Source organism: Argopecten irradians, chromosome 8, assembly GCF_041381155.1.
Source record: "Argopecten irradians isolate NY chromosome 8, Ai_NY, whole genome shotgun sequence".
NCBI classification, from domain to species: domain Eukaryota; kingdom Metazoa; phylum Mollusca; class Bivalvia; order Pectinida; family Pectinidae; genus Argopecten; species Argopecten irradians.
In genome coordinates this window covers 20,430,958-20,452,994 of record NC_091141.1, presented here as the reverse complement: position 1 = coordinate 20,452,994, position 22,037 = coordinate 20,430,958, and the positions used below count along the sequence as shown (strand labels likewise).

At 37.4% G+C, this 22,037-nt stretch overlaps 1 protein-coding gene across 9 annotated transcripts in view; it reads right to left on the bottom strand.

Annotated features, from left to right (window-relative positions):
• The window catches only part of LOC138329633 (1-phosphatidylinositol 4,5-bisphosphate phosphodiesterase delta-4-like), a 57,466-nt gene extending 37,767 nt beyond the window's left edge, over window positions 1-19,699 (bottom strand). The window contains exons 1-2 of one of the 9 annotated variants that reach the window (XM_069276742.1): window positions 19,286-19,699; window positions 17,372-17,409 (exon numbers count right to left, since the gene is read on the bottom strand). In XM_069276742.1, coding sequence (XP_069132843.1) covers window position 17,372 — 1 coding nt within the window. In that variant the 5' untranslated portion in view covers window positions 17,373-17,409; window positions 19,286-19,699. Of the gene's footprint in view, window positions 1-449; window positions 702-9,678; window positions 9,761-16,639; window positions 16,689-17,371; window positions 17,410-18,288; window positions 18,398-18,877; window positions 18,980-19,285 lie in introns of those variants that run through there. The other 8 variants (XM_069276743.1, XM_069276745.1, XM_069276740.1 and 5 more) reach the window with 8 other exon arrangements.
• Between the last annotated feature and the right edge of the window lie 2,338 nt (window positions 19,700-22,037).

Sequence of the window (22,037 nt, the reverse complement as noted above, 5' to 3'; positions counted from 1 at the left end):
AACATTGAACATCATGTAATATAACTATATTATCAAATATACTGCTTTTTTACAACATTCTCTCCATCTACTTTTGCTTTTTCTCCATGTATCATATTTTCTTCTTCGCGCATGTATTAATATAAAAACAATCCTATTAACAATAATAAAGAATTTGAATCATCCAATAAACTTTGTCTTATCTGCGTGCGGATTGATGCTACAAGTTTATAAGTTGTACATATATGTGTATGAATGATTGAATGCCAGAACAGGTACTAACAAATCAAAAAGTTTTCTCCTAGATTATCCCCTACATGTATTTTCTGATCTGACATGTAGCTCCCCCTGATCTTCGATCTTCTGACCTTTAGTCCCCCCTTAGTCCCCCCTGACCCCTCGTCACCCCTGAACTGTAGTCCCCCTTGACCCCTATTCCCCGCTGACCCTCGGATCAGATTTAGTCTCACCTTGCTGTCTATGACTCTCCACCACTGGGGGCGGTGGTTCCTTGGCAGATAATTTCACATGAGACATGACAACTGCCATGTTTAATGATTTCACAAAAATTAAACACTCTTTTTTGGAAATATCATAAAAAGTATCCTCCAGAGGAATGTACATCCATGTTAAACTATGTATAACACTATCTGCTGAACATCACTTTCTCACTGCACGGACAGAAATCCAGTAAAGGTCTGAAGACAATCTACCAATGTACCTGTATACATGTGTCGTCAGTGCCCCGTGACGCCCCGACTTCACTACCTATCTCACTACATATATATAGCAGCCTCAATTAAACATTGTTTAATGTTTGATCAAGTCCCCCGAGGGCGGTACCTACAGGCTTACAATGCTTCCTCAGTGATAACATTAAACTAATCACATTTTTGTATGTTTAATAATTAATGTGACATAAATCAACTTATTGGTACATATATTGAATCATCTGTAGACCAATATAGCTATCACCAGAGGTTTGTTGTGTTTGTCTAACTTAATTTCCAGTATAGACCCCAAACAATTTACTAGGAGGCTTCTCGTCACGTCGGCCACGACATTTATAGTACGCTGTATTGTACATACACTCACACCTAAAATAGCATCACTAACGATATAGGTACCAAAAAAGTAACGAAAACAGAGTTTACATATCTGAACAAAGTCTCTCTAACAAAATCCAAAACAGAATGCCAATCCAGAATGTACAATTACAGTCTAGTGATTATCAAAACAGTTAGCTACTACAAATATAAAATTTATGTACACATCTTTGAAATCATCATTTCAAGTCTGAAGGTATAAAAGATGTTTTTAATTCACTAATCTTAAACTGGTTATTGTGAAACAGCTAACTAATCATTGAAATCATTGTAATAAAATCATCAATAAATATCTGAAAATCATATCTAAACATACAGAACAACTTATTTTGTGTTAATTTCCTTTTAATTTCTAAGAATACACAGCTGAGGGTCTTTTTTATATTTCACATTTAATAATTTAATGTATGAAACAAAATCTACTCGAGGTTCATAGCAAAGGCCTTAATGATAATAATCTGAACACCATGCCATATAATGGCAGTGGTTGAACTTGAGGATTACTCGGATATGGTGGCCATATTGGATTTTGGACTATATGATCTTAGAACCGTTTGTATGCATTTAACTAAAGGTGCTCTATCGCTCTAATCTCAAAAATTTGAAAAGAAGATTTGTATGTTAAAGATGCAAAATGAAAGTATCAAATACTGAAATCTAATTCTCACAGCCTGTTGCCAATATTTGAACTTCAATAAAATAACGAACTGTACCACAATCAACCATAGTCATCACAACTACTACTGAACAAATAAAAAACAAATCAATACCTTCTAATGTACTGTGATAAGCATGATAAACCGGGTTAGGTACTAACTTGTACAACACAATCATCCAACTTTTTACCACTTTGGATTTTATCATTAGGTCGTCTGTATCACACTTAATCTCCCCCTGGCTTTCCTGTGTTAACTGAAGCATGAAGATCAATGATGCATACAAAATTGTGTGCTTTAAACTGACAAATTCCAGTATAGATTACTTTGTGATATCATCAGTGAATGTTGTTATTCTTTCAATAGAAGTAATGCAGAAATTCTAATCAATATGAAAATAGCCTGCAGGAAAGATGTCTGGAAAAATGTGTCAAAAAATAAAAATTTTGCAACACAGGAGAAAAGCTTAAGAAGTACAGCAAACAAGCTGGTATGCATGAAATAAAAGTATTGGAATATAGAGTTTGTGGGATATCTAAGAGAATGAAGAGTTGAACATTTAGGAATATACCTGTATTATAATGCATTTTATAAAACAAGTGTAACAGTAAATCAGATGATTCCTTTAAAATTGATATAATTATATATAGTCTCCATATTATAAATATAATGTCAATTTTCTGATGAACTTCCACACCTTATACAAACATCACACTAACTCTTGTGTAGAAGGTATTCTATAGGGAGGTTCCCTATATATGCTCTCAAGGAAATAATACTGACTTTTGCATCAGAAACATATAAAATATATGTTTTAGAAATATATTTCTTGTTATATTTACTATAGAATTCAAATCATTCAATATACAGAGTTACTGCCCTTGGTTCATTTATAAATAAATTTAATGCGTCATTGGACAGAGTTACTGCCCTTGCATGGTTTCTTTTGAATATATCTGGTGCCCCCAATATACAGATTTACTGCCCTTGGTGCATTTTGAATGAATACAATGCCCCTATCATACAGATTTACTGCCCTTGGTCCATTTTGAATTAATATAATGCCCCTATCCTACAGAATTACTGCCCTTTAATTGGTGCATTTTGAATTCATACAATGTCCCTATCATACAGAGTTACAGCCCTTGGTGCATTTTGAATTAACACAATGCCCCTATCATACAGATTTACTGTGTCCTTGGTCCATTTTGAATAAATACAATGCATCTATCATACAGAGTTACTGCCCTTGGTCCATTTTGAATATATACAATGCCCTATCATACAGAATTACTGCCCTTGGTCCATTTTGAATATATACAATGCCCTATCATACAGAGTTACTGCCCTTGGTCCATTTTGAATAAATACAATGCCCCTATCATACAGAGCTACCACCCTTGGTCCATTTTTAATATATACAATGCCCCTATCATACAGAGTTACTGCCCTTGGTCCATTTTGAATTAAATCAATGCCCCTACCATACAGAGTTACCGTCCTTGGTCCATTTTGAATAAATACAATGCCCCTATCATACAGAGTTACCACCCTTGGTCCATTTTGAATATATACAATGCCACTATCATACAGAGTTACTGCCCTTGGTCCATTTTGAATAAATACAATGCCCCTATCATACAGAGTTACCACCCTTGGTCCATTTTGAATATATACAATGCCACTATCATACAGAGTTACTGCCCTTGGTCCATTTTGAATAAATACAATGCCCCTATCATACAGAGTTACCGCTCTTAGTCCATTTTGAATAAATACAATGCCCCTATCATACAGAGTTACTGCCCTTGGTCCATGTTGAATAAATACAATGCCCCTATCATACAGAGTTACCACCCTTGGTCCATGTTGAATAAATACAATGCCCCTATCATACAGAGTTACCACCCTTGGTCCATGTTGGATAAATACAATGCCCCTATCATACAGAGTTACCACCCTTGGTCCATTTTGAATATATACAATGCCCCTATCATACAGAGTTACTGCCCTAGGTCCATTTTGAATATATACAATGCCACTATCATACAGAGTTACTGCCCTAGGTCCATTTTGAATAAATACAATGCCCCTATCATACAGAGTTACTGCCCTTGGTCCATTTTGAATAAATACAATGCCCCTATCATACAGAGTTACCACCCTTGGTCCATTTTGAATAAATACAATGCCCCTATCATACAGAGTTACTGCCCTTGGTCCATTTTGAATATATACAATGCCCCTATCATACAGAGTTACCACCCTTGGTCCGTTTTGAATAAATACAATGCCCCTATCATACAGAGTTACCACCCTTAGTCCACTTTGAATAAATACAATGCCACTATCATACAGAGTTACTGCCCTTGGTCCATTTTGAATAAATACAATGCCCCTATCATACAGAGTTACCACCCTTGGTCCATTTTGAATATATACAATGCCACTATCATACAGAGTTACTGCCCTTGGTCCATTTTGAATAAATACAATGCCCCTATCATACAGAGTTACCGCTCTTAGTCCATTTTGAATAAATACAATGCCCCTATCATACAGAGTTACTGCCCTTGGTCCATGTTGAATAAATACAATGCCCCTATCATACAGAGTTACCACCCTTGGTCCATGTTGAATAAATACAATGCCCCTATCATACAGAGTTACCACCCTTGGTCCATGTTGGATAAATACAATGCCCCTATCATACAGAGTTACCACCCTTGGTCCATTTTGAATATATACAATGCCCCTATCATACAGAGTTACTGCCCTAGGTCCATTTTGAATATATACAATGCCACTATCATACAGAGTTACTGCCCTTGGTCCATTTTGAATAAATACAATGCCCCTATCATACAGAGTTACTGCCCTTGGTCCATTTTGAATAAATACAATGCCCCTATCATACAGAGTTACCACCCTTGGTCCATTTTGAATAAATACAATGCCCCTATCATACAGAGTTACTGCCCTTGGTCCATTTTGAATATATACAATGCCCCTATCATACAGAGTTACCACCCTTGGTCCGTTTTGAATAAATACAATGCCCCTATCATACAGAGTTACCACCCTTAGTCCACTTTGAATAAATACAATGCCACTATCATACAGAGTTACTGCCCTAGGTCCATTTTGAATTAATACAATGCCCCTATCATACAGAGCTACCACCCTTGCCTTTTTATTTTATTATGAAATGCTCTAGTTTTGTTCTACTGAATTTTGTCAGTACTCTTTGCTTCATCATACAAAATTGCAGTCCCCTAACCCTAAATGGACACTATTACAAACAGATACATAAGAAGGTCTGGGCTACTTTAGCTAGGCCAAGGGCTGGTTATCCAACAGACGCTAATAAAGTGCCGTTAGAACCTTTGGTGTCAGCTTATTGTCTGTGCATTTTGTCAGCCATACTAGGTATATATATACCTGTGGAGTCATAACCTGTCCAGGTTACCTGTATTTAATGGCCCTATGTATATATATACATTCTTCAATCCTAAAGGTACACAGGTTAAGTTAACGACCTGAGGCCATCTGCACGTTACCTGTGTTATAGAAAACAGAATAACACGTTACGTACATGTGTATCTGTCGGTGTGTATACCAACACATGTATCGTAACTTAGTGTATGTGATATATCTCAAATGAAACATAAACATGACAGTTTTCATCCCTTTAAGGAAAACTCAAGCTCTGTATGGTGGTCTGATTCTACGTACACTACTACCTAGTCCTCGTGGCCCAGTACTGCTTACCCGTAGTTCTGTAGTTCTGTATTGAAAATTTTATGATATCAAGAAACAATGCAATGCATTTTTTCTTATCATTTCATGAAAAAAAAGTATACCAGTACAATGAGTTTGAAATCCTCTTTCCCATCCTTGGGACATAGAATGTGCATTCAATAACAATAGAATGTATACTGTATACATGATAGCTGTCAAATCTATAACAGTACAATTAAATAGTCAATATGCCATAAAGCATTAGCAAATACTGTACAATGAGAAGGGCTTAGTCAATAGACATGTATAACTGTGTTTAAATGTCGAGGGAACAGTCGATGTTCCTACATACAATCTCTTAGATTTACCTATACACAGCAGTGTTTAGATTATTTATAAAGCTGGTAGCTTCGATCTCCAGATCGGTACAGCAATAGTTGTTACCAGACTCTGTACAGGACGAGGTGATACAGTATATCTATAACAATGTTTTACACCTCAGTGAGCTTAATGATATGATTTCAATCTCCTTATCAATAAGATAGAAGTAATACAGCGATGTGACTTATATCTATACTGAAGTATTGATTACAAACGTCACCTATTGTAACACTGAAACAGTGTGGGGACAACATCATTGGGACAACATATATCACAAACACATATACGATACCACAAACACATGCACACTACAGGATGTCTTATGTCACTGACACACCAAAAGTAATAATTGAAAATACCACAATATCTCAGAAAACACCTGGCCCTGTCAGAGAACACCCCAATTTGTCGCAGAACACCACAACTTGTCAGAGAACACCCGGCCTGTCAAAGGACACCACAACTTGTCAGAGAACACTCGGCCCTGTCAGAGAACACCCCGCCCTCTCAAAGAACACTGTACCTTGTCAGAGAACAACAAATCCTAAAAGAGAACCCTGTTGGAGAACATCAGACCCTGCATTAGAATGCTAAGTCATATATTTGAATGTTGGAGGAGGCAAAAACCTATATCTAAGAACACTTGTCAGAGAACACTGTTACATCTGTCAAAGAACATCAGAACCCATCAGGGAACAGCAGAACTTATCAGGGAACACTAACATTTTGGGAAGCATTTTCATTAAATCTGTGACAGAATACTATACACTTTTACACTTTAATTAATGTAGAAAATCAGAACTGCTCACAGAGCAACAGATTCCGACAGGGGAACACCAGAACCTGTTGGAAAGCACTGCAATCTGTCAGAGAATCCAAGGTAAGAGAATAGCAAAATCTGTCAGGAAAGTACGAAAACAGCAGAACCTGTTGGAAAACACTACAATCTGTCAGAGAATCCAAGGTTAGAGAATAGCAAAATCTGTCAGGAAAGTTCGGAAACAGCAGAACCTGTCTGAGATATTGATCGGTAATAAGACTAGTAAAAAGCTTACAGATGTGTTTACAGAGATGTCCAATCGACACATTAACTGATGTAAATAAGACTAATGAAGAATCAATAATGTGTCACAGTAGAACAATGGGGGCAATATCTCGCTACCTATCAACCCAATAATTTAGTCAAAGAAACCTATAATTTTCTAGGTTATCATTACCCAGGGGATTATATACCGGGGTCTTATAATAACAGTATCGCTGGAAAGTCGGTAAAACACCAGACTCTCGAGAAATCCAGGAAATCTATAGACCAACACTGTTAACTAGTTATTTTTATGAATGATCAATGAAGTCCATTGGCCTATATTACACCCAAGTTGACAACCTGTTTCTGTTATTGATATGACACATCCCAATGGCTAGATAAGCTAGGGCACACTCTGGATGGAGAAGACTGGGGGTGGACTTTAGACTGGTGAGGGGTGGGGGGTGGACTTTAGACTGGTGAGGGGTGGGGGAGACTTTAGACTGGTGAGGGGTGGGGGGGGACTTTAGACTGGTGAGGGGTGGGGGGGGAGACTTTAGACTGGTGAGGGGTGAGGGGTAGACTATAAACTGGTGAGGGGTGGGAGAGACTTTAAACTGGTGAGGGGTGGGGAGAGACTTTAGACTGGTGACAGATGGAGGGATGGACTTTAAACTGGTGAGGGGTGGGGGGAGACTTTAAATTGGTGAGGGGTGGGGGGAGACTTTAAACTGGTGAGGGGTGGGGGCACTTTAAACTGGTGAGGGATGGAGGGATAGACTTTAAACTGGTGAGGGGTGGGGGATAGACTTTAGATTGGTGAGGGGTGGGGGGAGACTTTAGACTGGTGAGGGGTGGGGGAGACTTTAGACTGGTGACGGGTGGGGGGATAGACTTTAAACTGGTGAGGGGTGGGGGGAGACTTTAGGCTGGTGACGGGTGGGGGGAGACTTTAGACTGGTGACGGGTGGGGGGATAGACTTTAAACTGGTGAGGGGTGGGGGAAGACTTTAGACTGGTGACGGGTGGGGGGAGACTTTAGACTGGTGAGGGGTTGGGGGAGACTTTAGACAGATGAGGGGTGGGGGGAGACTTTAGACTGGTGAGGGGTGGGGGCACTTTAAACTGGTGAGGGATTAAGGGATAGACTTTAAACTGGTGAGGGATGGAGGGATAGACTTTAAACTGGTGAGGGGTGGGGGCACTTTAAACTGGTGAGGGATGGAGGTATAGACTTTAAACTGGTGAGGGGTGGGGGCACTTTAAACTGGTGAGGGATGGAGGGATAGACTTTAAACTGGTGAGGGGGGGTGGGGGGGGGGAGACTTTAGACTGATGAGGGAAGGGGGATTTTAGACTGGTGAGGGTTCGGGGGAGACTTTAGACTGATGAGGGAAGGAGGAGATTTTAGACTGGTGAGGGATGGGGGGAGATTTTAGACTGGTGAGGGATGGGGGGAGATTTTAGACTGGTGAGGGGTGGGGGAGACTTTAGACTGGTGACGGGTGGGGGATAGACTTTAAACTGGTGAGGGGTGGGGGAAGACTTTAGGCTGGTGACGGGTGGGGGGAGACTTTAGACTGGTGACGGGTGGGGGGATAGACTTTAAACTGGTGAGGGGGGGGGAAGACTTTAGACTGGTGACGGGTGGGGGGAGACTTTAGACTGGTGAGGGGTTGGGGGAGACTTTAGACAGATGAGGGGTGGGGGAGACTTTAGACTGGTGAGGGGTGGGGGCACTTTAAACTGGTGAGCGGTGGGGGTATTTAAACTGGTGAGGGATGGGGGCACTTTAAACTGGTGAGGGATTAAGGGATAGACTTTAAACTGGTGAGGGATGGAGGGATAGACTTTAAACTGGTGAGGGGTGGGGGCACTTTAAACTGGTGAGGGATGGAGGTATAGACTTTAAACTGGTGAGGGGTGGGGGCACTTTAAACTGGTGAGGGATGGAGGGATAGACTTTAAACTGGTGAGGGGTGGGGGGGAGACTTTAGACTGATGAGGGAAGGGGGGATTTAAGACTGGTGAGGATTCGGGGGAGACTTTAGACTGATGAGGGAAGGAGGAGATTTTAGACTGGTGAGGGATGGGGGGAGATTTTAGACTGGTGAGGGATGGGGGGAGATTTTAGACTTGGAGGACTTTAAACTGGGGGGACTGGAGACTTTAGACTTGGAATGGGGGGGGGGGGTCAGCAACACTACCAGGTTACTGTATTGATGTACTCTGTTATATAAACAGAGAGCAGGTAAAGATCTCTGTTATCTTTGTATGTAATGACAATACTGGTAAACATGGTTCTTAGCCAGAATCTATGGTTTCGAAGATCTTATTTGATGTCAAACAGCAAAACATACATCATTCAATCATCACTTCATAATTGAAATTTTGACCCTTTGGGCAAAGGAGCAGAGTTGAAAAGAACGGAGGCATATTTCTATTTATAGCAACAGACATTTGGCCTTTAGACCTGAAAAAAAAATGTCCAACCAATCACTTATATCAAGGAAGATCTCCATGAATGTCCAGCATCTTGAGTGATTGCACATTGACATTGTATTGTTTTATTTCCATGCACTGTTAGTGACCAATACCATTGTGACATGTATAGTGAAACTCATGTATCATTATAACCATTTAGTGGCAAATAACAAGACACTTCTCAGAAATAAAGTATACATCATCAATCAGGCCAACTGATTATGAGTTTCCACCAATCAGATTGCTTTAGTAACAGGTGTTTGTGTTACCTCCACAGGTACGGAGGTTGCATTATCCAGGTACATACTTATCTGGTTTTCAGCTAGCCTGGCTTCATGTAAAAGCTCATCTTTTTTACTCCATGTACTAGTCATATCCACAATAAAAACTTAATGTATAAATATCATATCAAATCGAGATAACGTTTACTTGACCTATATATTAACCCCAAGATATGAGCGGCGTAGCTAATCATAGAGATAGTTCGGGTAAAACTATATATACTTAGATACACAGTCAGTTTGTTTACAGCTGGTATAGTCCGATATACAGCTAGTTTGTTTACAGCAGGTATAACTATATATAGTCCGATATACAGCCAGTTTGTTTACAGCTGGTAAAACTTTATATAGTCCGATATACAGCCAGTTTGTTTACAGCTGGTATAGTCAGATATACAGTCAGTTTTTTACAGATGGTATAGTCAGATATAGTCAGTTTGTTTACAGATGGTATAGTCCGATATACAGCCAGTTTGTTTACAGCTGGTAAAACTATATATAGTCAGATATACAGCCAGTTTGTTTACAGCTGGTATAGTCAGATATACAGTCAGTTTTTTACAGATGGTAAAGTCAGATATAGTCAGTTTGTTTACAGCTGGTATAGTCAGATATAGTCAGATATACAGCCAGTTTGTTTACAGCAGGTATAACTATATATAGTCCGATATACAGCCAGTTTGTTTACAGCTGGTAAAACTTTATATAGTCCGATATACAGACAGTTTGTTTACAGCTGGTATAGTCAGATATACAGTCAGTTGTTTACAGATGGTATAGTCAGATATAGTCAGTTTGTTTACAGATGGTATAGTCAGATATACAGCCAGTTTGTTTACAGCTGGTATAGTCAGATATACAGTCAGTTTTTTACAGATGGTATGGTCAGATATAGTCAGTTTGTTTACAGCTGGTATAGTCAGATATAGTCAGATATACAGCCAGTTTGTTTACAGCTGGTAAAACTATATATAGTCAGATATACAGCCTGTTTGTTAACAACTGGTATAACTATATATAGTCAGATATACAGTCAGTTTGTTTACAGCTAGTATAGTCAGATATACAGTCAGTTTGTTTACAGATGATATAGTCAGATATACAGTAAGTTTGTTAACAGCTGGTATAACTATATATAGTCAGATATACAGCCAGTTGGTTTACAGCTGGTATAACTATATATAGTCAGATATACAGCCAGTTTTTTTACAGCTGGTATAGTCAGATATACAGTCAGTTTGTTTACAGCTGGTATAGTCAGATATACAGTCAAATTGTTTACAGCTGGTATAGTCAGATATACAGTCAGTTTGTTTACAGCTGGTATAACTATATATAGTCAGATATACAGCCAGTTTGTTTACAGCTGGTATAACTATATATAGTCAGATATACAGTCAGTTTGTTTACAGCTGGTATAGTCAGATATACAGTCAGTTTGTTTACAGCTGGTATAACTATATATAGTCAGATATACAGCCAGTTTGTTTACAGCTGGTATAACTATATATAGTCAGATATACAGTCAGTTTGTTTACAGCTGGTATAGTCAGATATACAGTCAGTTTGTTTACAGCTGGTATAACTATATATAGTCAGATATACAGTCAGTTTGTTTACAGCTGGTATAACTATATATAGTCAGATATACAGTCAATTTGTTTACAGCTGGTATAACTATATATAGTCAGATATACAGCCAGTTTGTTTAAAGCTGGTATAGTCAGATATACAGTCAGTTTGTTTACAGATGGTATAGTCAGATATACAGTCAGTTTGTTTACAGCTGGTATAACAATATATAGTCCAATATACAGCCAGTTTTTTTACAGCTGGTATAGTCAGATATACAGTCAGTTTGTTTACAGCTGGTATAGTCAGATATACAGTTAGTTTGTTTACAGCTGGTATGGTCAGATATACAGCCAGTTTGTTTACAGCTGGTATAACTATATATAGTCAGATATACAGTCAGTTTGTTTACAGCTGGTATAGTCAGATATACAGTCAGTTTGTTTACAGCTGGTATAACTATATATAGTCAGATATACAGCCAGTTTGTTTATAGCTGGTATAACTATATATAGTCAGATATACAGTCAGTTTGTTTACAGCTGGTATAGTCAGATATACAGTCAGTTTGTTTACAGCTGGTATAACTATATATAGTCAGATATACAGTCAGTTTGTTTACAGCTGGTATAACTATATATAGTCAGATATACAGTCAATTTGTTTACAGCTGGTATAACTATATATAGTCAGATATACAGCCAGTTTGTTTAAAGCTGGTATAGTCAGATATACAGTCAGTTTGTTTACAGATGGTATAGTCAGATATAGTCAGTTTGTTTACAGCTGGTATAACAATATATAGTCCAATATACAGCCAGTTTTTTTACAGCTGGTATAGTCAGATTTACAGTCAGTTTGTTTACAGCTGGTATAGTCAGATATACAGTTAGTTTGTTTACAGCTGGTATGGTCAGATATGCAGCCAGTTTGTTTACAGCTGGTATTACTATATATAGTCAGATATACAGTCAGTTTGTTTACAGCTGGTATAGTCAGATATACAGTCAGTTTGTTTACAGCTGGTATATATAACTCACAGGTGGTAGGCTACCACCTGTGGTATAACTATATTTAGTACATCACATGATAATTACTAGGAATGCGATTGGATAAAAGCCATGATCTATTTTGCGACAGTTCCCTGTCCTTCTTGACTACAGGAGACTATACCTGACTACGGGAACTATACTAAAGTATATTCCCTCGGGAATGAGCATATGGTCAAATATATGACGTCATAATGAATGTCATGTGACGTACTAAATCTGTTATGGCCCTTTCTCTAGGGAACAGTTCTCCTATTGTATTGTCTGGCGAGGTATAGTCCCCACGTCTTCGACTCGGGGACTATACCTCACCAGACAACACTATAGGAGAACAGTTTTCTCTGGAAAGGGCTACAATAGAATATTAGTACATCACGTGACAGAATAATGGATTCTAATTGGCTACATACATGGCAACTATTTGCAATAGTGCCCGGGCAAGCGGGCACTATATATTGAAGTGGTGCGAAAGTGAACATGAATGTATTGTTACTTCACCATTACACGACGTCATTATAACGTTGCGCTTCGACCAAGACGCCAAGATGGCAGACAGGCTGTTGTGTGTGGGGATGGAAGCAAATGTTGCTTTTCTACAAAAGACAGTTCACCGTATCGATCTACTTCGAAATCTTCGTGAAGCTGAATCCCATTTTATAGAATCACAGATTTCTGCTACAATTCATATGTTGTAATTTAATGTTTTGTGGAAATGAAAATAGCGTTGCGAGGTGTCACCTGATGAGCTTCTGCTACGATGACATGAAAACGGTTCTTATGCGGGGGTGATGTACTAAACCCATTATGGCCTGGTTGAGAGGGCAGTATTGCCTCATAGTATTGTCTCGTGATGGGATAGTGCCCTCGCTTTCGGCTCGGGCACTATTCCATCCCTCGACAATAATATGAGGCAAAAGTGCCCTCTCAACCAGGCCATAATAGATAAATAGTCAGATATACAGCTAGTTTTATTAGTTACACAGTCTGTTAGTGACCTAATATGGAAAAATATTGGGTATAAAATAAACTTGTATTGGGCGAGACGAAGCCAAGCCTGATACAGCATGTTTATTTTAGACCCAATATTTTTGTCCGTATTAGGTCAATAACAAACTGTGTAACAAATGTATCCCATCGAAGACCCTTTCAATGAACAAATGCAAAATGCATTATGTCTGGAAACCACACCAAAACGACTCAAAACTTGAGCGATTTTCACCTCATTGAACGACTCGAATGTGTTGTCAAGGTCCATTTCTGTGAAATAAGTATTGCCGATTTTGGTTTGCCTTGACAGTGGTCATCAGCGCTATCATTCAAACATTTTGTCTCCATCTCTTTGAGTGCTGTCGTTGCGAAGCGTTACTTGGCCACCATCTTGTTGCTAATGACATTAGGGCAAAGAACGATAACTATCGTCCAAACCTGATACAATTTCTACTTACCTGATACGACTATATCTTGGATATCACGTGACGTCATTTTAACCAATAGGAATACAAGATTCTTGTCTGAGGCGGGATAAAGTCAGATATACAGTCGGTTTGTTTACAGCTGGTATAACTATATATAGTCACCGATATACAGCCAGTTTGTTTACAGCTGGTATAACTATATATAGTCACCGATATACAGCCAGTTTGTTTACAGCTGGTATAGTCAAATATACAGCCACTTTGTTTTCATCTTTCGAAAAGTTTCTTTTTTAATTGGGTGATCCGAGTTTCATCTCCAAATATTTTGTTTTTGACAAGAATTTCAGAGAAGTATTGAAATAAGCTGATAAATATACTGTGTACATGCGTATGATGAAATGACACATCTGTATCTCTGTCTAATGATGTATGACAAAGGTACAAGTGTGATATAAAAAATATAAGTTTGTCAAAGAAGTTCAAGCATTGGATATGAATCAAAACTAAGGATGCTTTAATAATTTTACAAGTACTGTAATTGATTCCATACCAAAACAATGTAAACATAATCATCACTTTTTAAAACCACAACACAAAACACTGGATTCCTAATCATTCTGTAATAATATCATCAATCTTGTAAACATTGACTGTTTTTTAGGCCCGGACTATACATAGACCAACATGTACATAAATATCATGATATTTGACAGATATGCATTGTAAACTGAAGCTGTTGTTGATAAGATTGTAATGGTACATAAATACTTTATATCAATAATTCACTCCCTGACTCCATGTAAATCAACATTATACATTGACATTTAACCCTAAATCTAAATAACATTGGGAGATGTCCTGATTAACATCTTGACTATGATATATGTGCGTTTATAAACACATATAAAACAATTTCTCTCAAGTCTACTGAGTAATACTGGCTGGTCTCATGCAATTTGCTCATGTCGTCTGATTGAAGCTGTATTACATGGCTACTCATGCAATACAACCGTGTGACACCACGGCATCAACAAAAATGTTTCTTTAATTCTCAGTAAAATTTGAGCATCAAATTCAGAAACCAGGCTGGTATTATTGTACAGGACACAAACAATGGGCTTTCCCTTCAAAATATTGTGTAATTATCATGATTTGCAGTGGTGGTAATCTTATCTATATGTTAACCGAAAAAAAATCAAAATGACAGCACAGTCTGAACTAATAACTTTGAGGTTTGAGAGAAAAATACCATTTCACAGATGTACAGACAAGAGATAGGATATTCTACTCTCAGGATCACAAAATGTAAAATCATCGGCAAGTCTTGGGTTTTACTACATCTGTGACCCGCAGGTAAAATATCCCTATCTTTCCTATCCACATATGAACATCTTAAATTATGTATCTCAAGTATAGGCATTCCAATAGAGTGAGGCATTTTAATAAAAACGTAACTGTATGGGTGTAGAACACGAACCTCTAAAACTAGCACATAATTATGGAGGCGTGTTAACACAAATCAAATGTATTGTCAAACAAACCATCATATATAAACTATAACCATCATAATTATACCGTTCATTGTTGATGTAAAATAAGTAATCTTGTAACTCCATTCAATGTTAAATCACTGTGTAAATCGTATATAATACAAGTGAGTGATCAATATCTATTGCTATTAATTATATAATAGCACAATTGCAGTCTAAAAATCAAATCAACATATATTGGAACGAATATCATCAAAACAAATTGGCATCGTGAATTCTCATTTAAATGTAGTAAATAATTGATACTTTGTGTATTTTGATTTTCAAATAAAAGATTAATATTATCAATAGAAATTAATTTTTAAAATGACACATCCAAAGTAGTTAAGGGGAGATAATTTCTAAGGCAGTTAGTGTTATTATTAAAACTAATAAAGAAAAAAACCTTTCCTCTGCAACAATAGAAATAAAAAAGACAAATGATACGAAAAAAGGTTATAAACTACCTATTACTTGTAACAATATCAAAAAGAGAAAGTAAAACAAAAAGATATCTATATAATATAGTTCAATACATAAGATAATAAGCTATAGGGACCGAACTTTCTCTCAGACTAAAAACAGTAGCAGTCATAATAGTACAATGGATGTAGCTAATCTACCTGGTAATTATAAATAGGATTTCTGTTTCTATAAAATGATGCGTTTTATTAGTTTAACGGCCTATTAACAGTCATGGTCATGTAAGGATGTTCCAGGTTTGATGGTGGAGGAAAGCTGGAGTTACTGGAGAAAAATCACCGACCGGCGGTCTGTACCTGGCAACTGCCCCACATGGGATTCGAACTCGCGACCCAGAGGTGGAGATCATGTGGTAATATGTTGAGACATCTTAACCACCCGGCCACCAAAGATTGAAGATGACCGAGGCAAGGGGGCCTATCACATCACAGGCAATTGATTTCACATAATTGATTTATAAATATTGACAAAGTGAAGCATCTGTTAGCTTACTGGATAGACAGAATGTATTTTGAACTTCATCAATGTATATTTATAGAATTTATTTAAAATCATCGCCTGTAATGAAATATAGTCTACAAATATGTCCAGATGCTCTTGGTTCATTATTCTAGTTCTGGTTAAAAGTTATATATTTCCTTCAGTGGTATTATACTGAGTATGAAAGTCAAAAGTTCACACAAACAAAACAGTATGTATGAATGTGGACAGCATGATTCAATAATGATTCACAACTGTGTTACTGTTGTACGTACTGGTATACAAATCAAAGTTGTTTAGAAATGTTATGATACATTGTTGACACAGTACTAAAAATGTGTCTGGTATCCAGACTATCAAACAAAGCACATATTACACACAACAAACAAAGCAAAATCAAATGTGCATCAAATGTAAAGCTAATAGTAAGAAGAGGTCCGATGGGCCTGTATCGCTCACCTGATTTGTATAGCCGATGTGATGACCATGACATACCTAAAGGTCATTGATTGAACAAATTCAGCAAAGTTCATTGTAAGACTTCTTTTTTAATTATGACTTGAATGCTTCTCAAAACAGAACAGTTTACCACATCATGTGCAGTAACTATCAAATGACTCAATCTAAGGGTCTTCAATAATTGATGCTTTTTGGTTAAACATAGTATACAGCCTAGCTAGGGTTCTGTCATCAACTTAAGATTTCTGGGTTATAGAGAATCCAATGATAATTCATAAAACATGATCCTTAAATGACCTTGAAACAAGGTCAACATCATCAATGGTTGGCTTCTATCATGTTGCTGAATAAAACAAAGGGACAGAACCCTGATAGATCAGAGAGGTTACTATCAAATACTAGATACTGCATGGTCTCTTTTTCTACAGAACATCTTTCAGCATCCATGCTACATTAGAAATAAGTCAAATTAAACAGATCAAGGTCAATCAATTTGATGAAAATCTTTACTGTTCATTAATTCATTAATTTTTTTGTTGTGATTCATGTCATAGTTGTTGCTTTTAAGTTAAGAAATTTCTCGGGGAGATTTGGATAAGATTACCAGATAGTTTAAGACAACAATGCTGTACAACGGAGACGACGGATGCTGCACCATAATGGACATGAATTTAGTCAAGCAGATCTGATCATGAGCTAAACAAAATACACTCTTCTAGCAACCAGACTCACTTTTGCAAATTTTGAGAGAAGTTTCAGACGTAATTACTCTGTAACAAAAAATCATACAACATTTTACAGAACTTGAAATAAAATGAAGAAAATATAAAGTACCATAATCATCCTTAAAGATGCTCCATCGCCGACAAAGCATTAAAAGATATTCATCATTTGAACAATAATTGGTGTTTAATCGTGTATTTATATGTCTAATTAACAAAAATATACTATAAAATAATTCATGTTGCCTTTGGTGTATGCGCAATCAGTACTTCATTCCTTATAGGATATAGTGCCACAGAATTTTTTCGGGATGCAATTAATTATTTTTTATTTTTTTAACTTAAAGTAAAATTAGAAGCTCAAACTTTTCAATGGCGGTAACGTTATAAAGTAAGTAACTTTTGGGACTGATGAAAAATACAAAGTCTAAGTCGTCTGCTCCTGTTTTTGATAGTGAAAAAAATACCATTTGTCAGTGGTGGAGCATCTTTAAATAAGACACACACACACCCCCACCCCACCTCCAGTTAGTGGATGTTGGTATCAATCTATCTTAAGGACGTTTCACAATTCACATACACGTAATATGTGCACATTGAGGGATATATGAGGTACATTGTATGTATACCTTTGTCATAAGCTACAGGTAACCCTATTACATCAAAGGTATTTAATATACACACAGGCTAGAGATACCTGGGGTCATTAAGGTTATACATATAATATATACATATGGTGATACCCAGGGTAATTGTAGGGTAATATACATGTAATTACTTATAGATATTATAGGCCCCTCTGGTCATCAAGCTACACCTGTTGGAGTGGGTAGGTGATAGGGCCTAGCAAGGACGTATATGAGAAGGATAAGTCACACTGGGTTTTGGGGAAGTCCAAGGCAGGCGCTTTTGTGTTTGTGCACTGACCGTGACGTTGGGCGACGACTGATTTTCCTGTGATATCCGCCGGCGCAGCCTTTGATGTAGCTTGCGGGTGGGAGGGTTACCGTCTTACTTTCTGAAGCGGTGCTGTCATTTCATGACCTGTCGATTTTTTTTAACGAAAATTTAAGACATATCCCCTAAACATTCCGTCTTTAAAGCAAGTTATAAACGTCGTGAAATTTAATAAACTTTACAATGGTGTTTCGTTTGACTCGATAAGACAAGTATTTGTTGAGAAAAACGGTTTTTATTCCCGGTTCATAGGCGTCTCGTGTGGTGTTTAGTAATGTAAAGAGACAGACACGAATCCTTCTCACTTATAAATCCTTGGGCCTAGTAATCACAGCCAAGTTAAAAACAATTAACATTTTCTCATCACCATATACCCCAATACTGTACATGTATGTACGATATGCCACTGCTGACAATTAAGTGCTTGATCAGAGTAATTATGGTAATTAACGTTATAATCTATATAGTACGTTTTATCAGTTTTATTAGTTCCTTACTGTCAGCAGAAATTATGATAATTCTAGGCGTTCCTGTTATAACTACTGTATAGTACACTTACTTGTGTGAGGGTCAGTCAGCTAATCCGGTGAGTATATAATTATTCCACATCAGTTTCTCATTATCGTTATCAGAATGGCCCAATATCCCCCACTGTACCGTACGTACGATCACGCCTACACATGTGTGCCCCTCTGTACATATATAAATATACATGTATACTACCCTTACCCAGGTACGGGACCCAAGTGTTTGTTTTAAGTTAAAGCACACGAAGCTATTTAACAATAATGAAAATATGACAATACTATGTAGGTAGAAAGGGGGACCAGGGACCCTTTTATTTACTGAGTAAGCAAGGCCTTGTACTAAGTTGTAGTTCGAGAAAGCCTCTCTAAAATCAGACATCGACTATCTATCTGTACCTGTGGGAATTTTACCTGTCCAACTAAATGCTTTGTTTACTTACTTGTCACTCGGGTACTTTTGCTGCGGCTTCGGTCCATATTGGAATGTTTAAGTTGAGAACGCCTTCAAAATCTATACATAGGTCCACAACAAATCGAGTCTGGAGCAGTGAGTTGGTCTTAAGTGGGTGATCACTCAACCGAAAAAATCGGTTTCGCTTCAGTGACTTCAGTATACAATAAACCAGGGACTGCCGAGGTCAACCACTGACCTGGAAACACATCACATACGAACAGGTACGTGTTTTCCAATTTCGCACGTGCATGTCCGACTGGACGTCAGACTCGCGTATGTCGTTTTTCAACAATGATATATTGTGTACCTACATGTATATGTACAATACATTACTTGTCGTCCGTGAGTAAATGACATCTAAAACATACTGTAATTATACTGCACCAAGTGTTTGGCACATACTGTATATAACGTATTCCCACAGAAAGCTGCCTCTATACGTGGTATTTCCAACAAATTCTCGTTTCTCATTGGTGATTTGGCTTCGCTGAATGTTAAATGTTTTTTTTTATAAACGTACGAGTAAAAACTCTACTTATCAGCCCTCATTTGGGTGATAAATCGTGGAATGTCCGGGGTTTCACTGATAAACCATGATAAATTGTAATGACATACAATTGTATGTATAAAAAAATAAAAGTACACGTATCTACGTTTGCAAACAAAATTAACAAAAGTGAGATTTAGAATACGTACAGTACTGTTACGGTAATGTATCCACTCTGAGGTTACGAACATTAAAAGTTGTACCTACTGTAAATGGAGATTTCTTCATAAGTGAACTTACAAACTAAGTATACATATGTTCATATTCATGGGTTCGTATTCGAGGACAGACTAATGAAGTTTTGAGTTCTTATAGAGTACTAGTTAAACGTTTTGATTATATGCTATACAAGTGACATGACCACTCAATCCTTAAGAAATTAACAAATACGGCCACAACAGTAAAATTAGAAAAACTGATTGGTGTACCCGGTTGGGTGTGCTGTTCTTTGTCTTTGGCGACACGAGTTCCACTTTTACAGGGACAGTGAGAAAGGACACGAAATATACAGCAGCCTCCTGACACATTGTATGCAGGGGATGTCGGTTCTAATGATTATATATAGTAGGTCGTCAACTAACCAAAACCAATCAACCACAGAGACTCCTGGACATTGAGAAGGGAGATAAACCCAGGTGCTTCGGAAGAAAAGACTGTCTCCTCTTCACAGGACTCAATAATAGTTATAACGAATGTCACTGTATTGGGACATACATTTATACTAAATCAATCTAGAACCTTTTCGGGCATTTATGAGAGTTGATGAATATGCGATTAATACAAACGATACCGTTCCGTAATGTTTCTAGAAGGGAGAACACATCCCTTAGCCATAACATCGCCATGTTACCGTTTCTTATTAAAAACATCTATCTTGTGAGCTAACACAATTAAAAACATGTTCACGACCGTTTTTCACAATTTCTACCCTCCGATGATGTATGCATTGCCAGCCAAAATCTCATCGCGTGACTGGCTAATGGATATTTTATGAGCATATACATTTACAAGTATTAATAACCGGACACTACACGAGATTGCTAAACATTCGTGTGAAGTAGATTACTTACATATTTACTATGAATAATAACCGCCTATCACAATTGAAGCAAGTATTCCATATTCGTACAGCTATACCAGTCAGCGTTTTCGCATGTGTAATTTTCAACAAGAAATGGTAACCTAATCATTGAAATCTGTGAAAATTTTATGAACTGAATCCAGTTTTAGCTCTGTCTCTTATTTAGATGTATATTTAAGCAATAAACTGTTACCAGATTGGACATACAGTTGATATGAAGCCCATCCGTCCGAAAGATAAATATTCATGGCGAACGGGCGCCATTCTATATCAACTGTATGTCCAATCTGGTAACAGTTTATTACTTATATTTCCATTACGATCCTTCGAATTCAAAACTACACACATATATCCTTTAAATTTCCCGCTTGCGCTAGTGTTGACGACGCCAAGTTCAATAGACGGAACAGCAATAGCATCAACTTCTGAATATAGTTCAACACAAAACGGTTTGAAACAAGCGAACAAATGAAAATTATGCGATGACGTTTTTTTTGATACAAGTGATTTTGTCAACACGATAATACTATTAGATTTCATAGACTAAACAACTTTAAAACCACTTTTGAAATTATTTGACCGTTATGTATAGGCGTAAGTATACATTGAATACATTGTCAGTGACGCGGCGGAAACGTTAGATATTCATACGCTTGACCAGATTGGAGTTCATAGCCAGATATTGCCCATCTGATTTAACAAAGATTAAACGGGAAACTGAAAGTAGAATGGAAATATTATACAATTATCGACCTATTTCCAGGTGGATACGGTGAGTTATCAACCCGAGTAAGTGATATATCCCGAGGCCGGAGGCCGAGGGTTATATCATTTACGAGGGTTGATAACTCACCGTATCCACCTGGAAATAGGTCGATAACTGTTTTATTATATGAAACTTACACATATTTACCCGGCTCTTCAAAAAGAATTAACTACAAAAACAGGATGGTATATGCAAACTTTCTGTTTACAAAAGTAGTTACATGTAGTAATAATGGTAAATATCCAAATGCTCCTTGCTAACGGTGTAGACTCACTGACTGGTAGAACCGGAATATTGTATCAACTGCAGCCCGTCTGGCATTCTTGAACGTTTCCCATAAATTG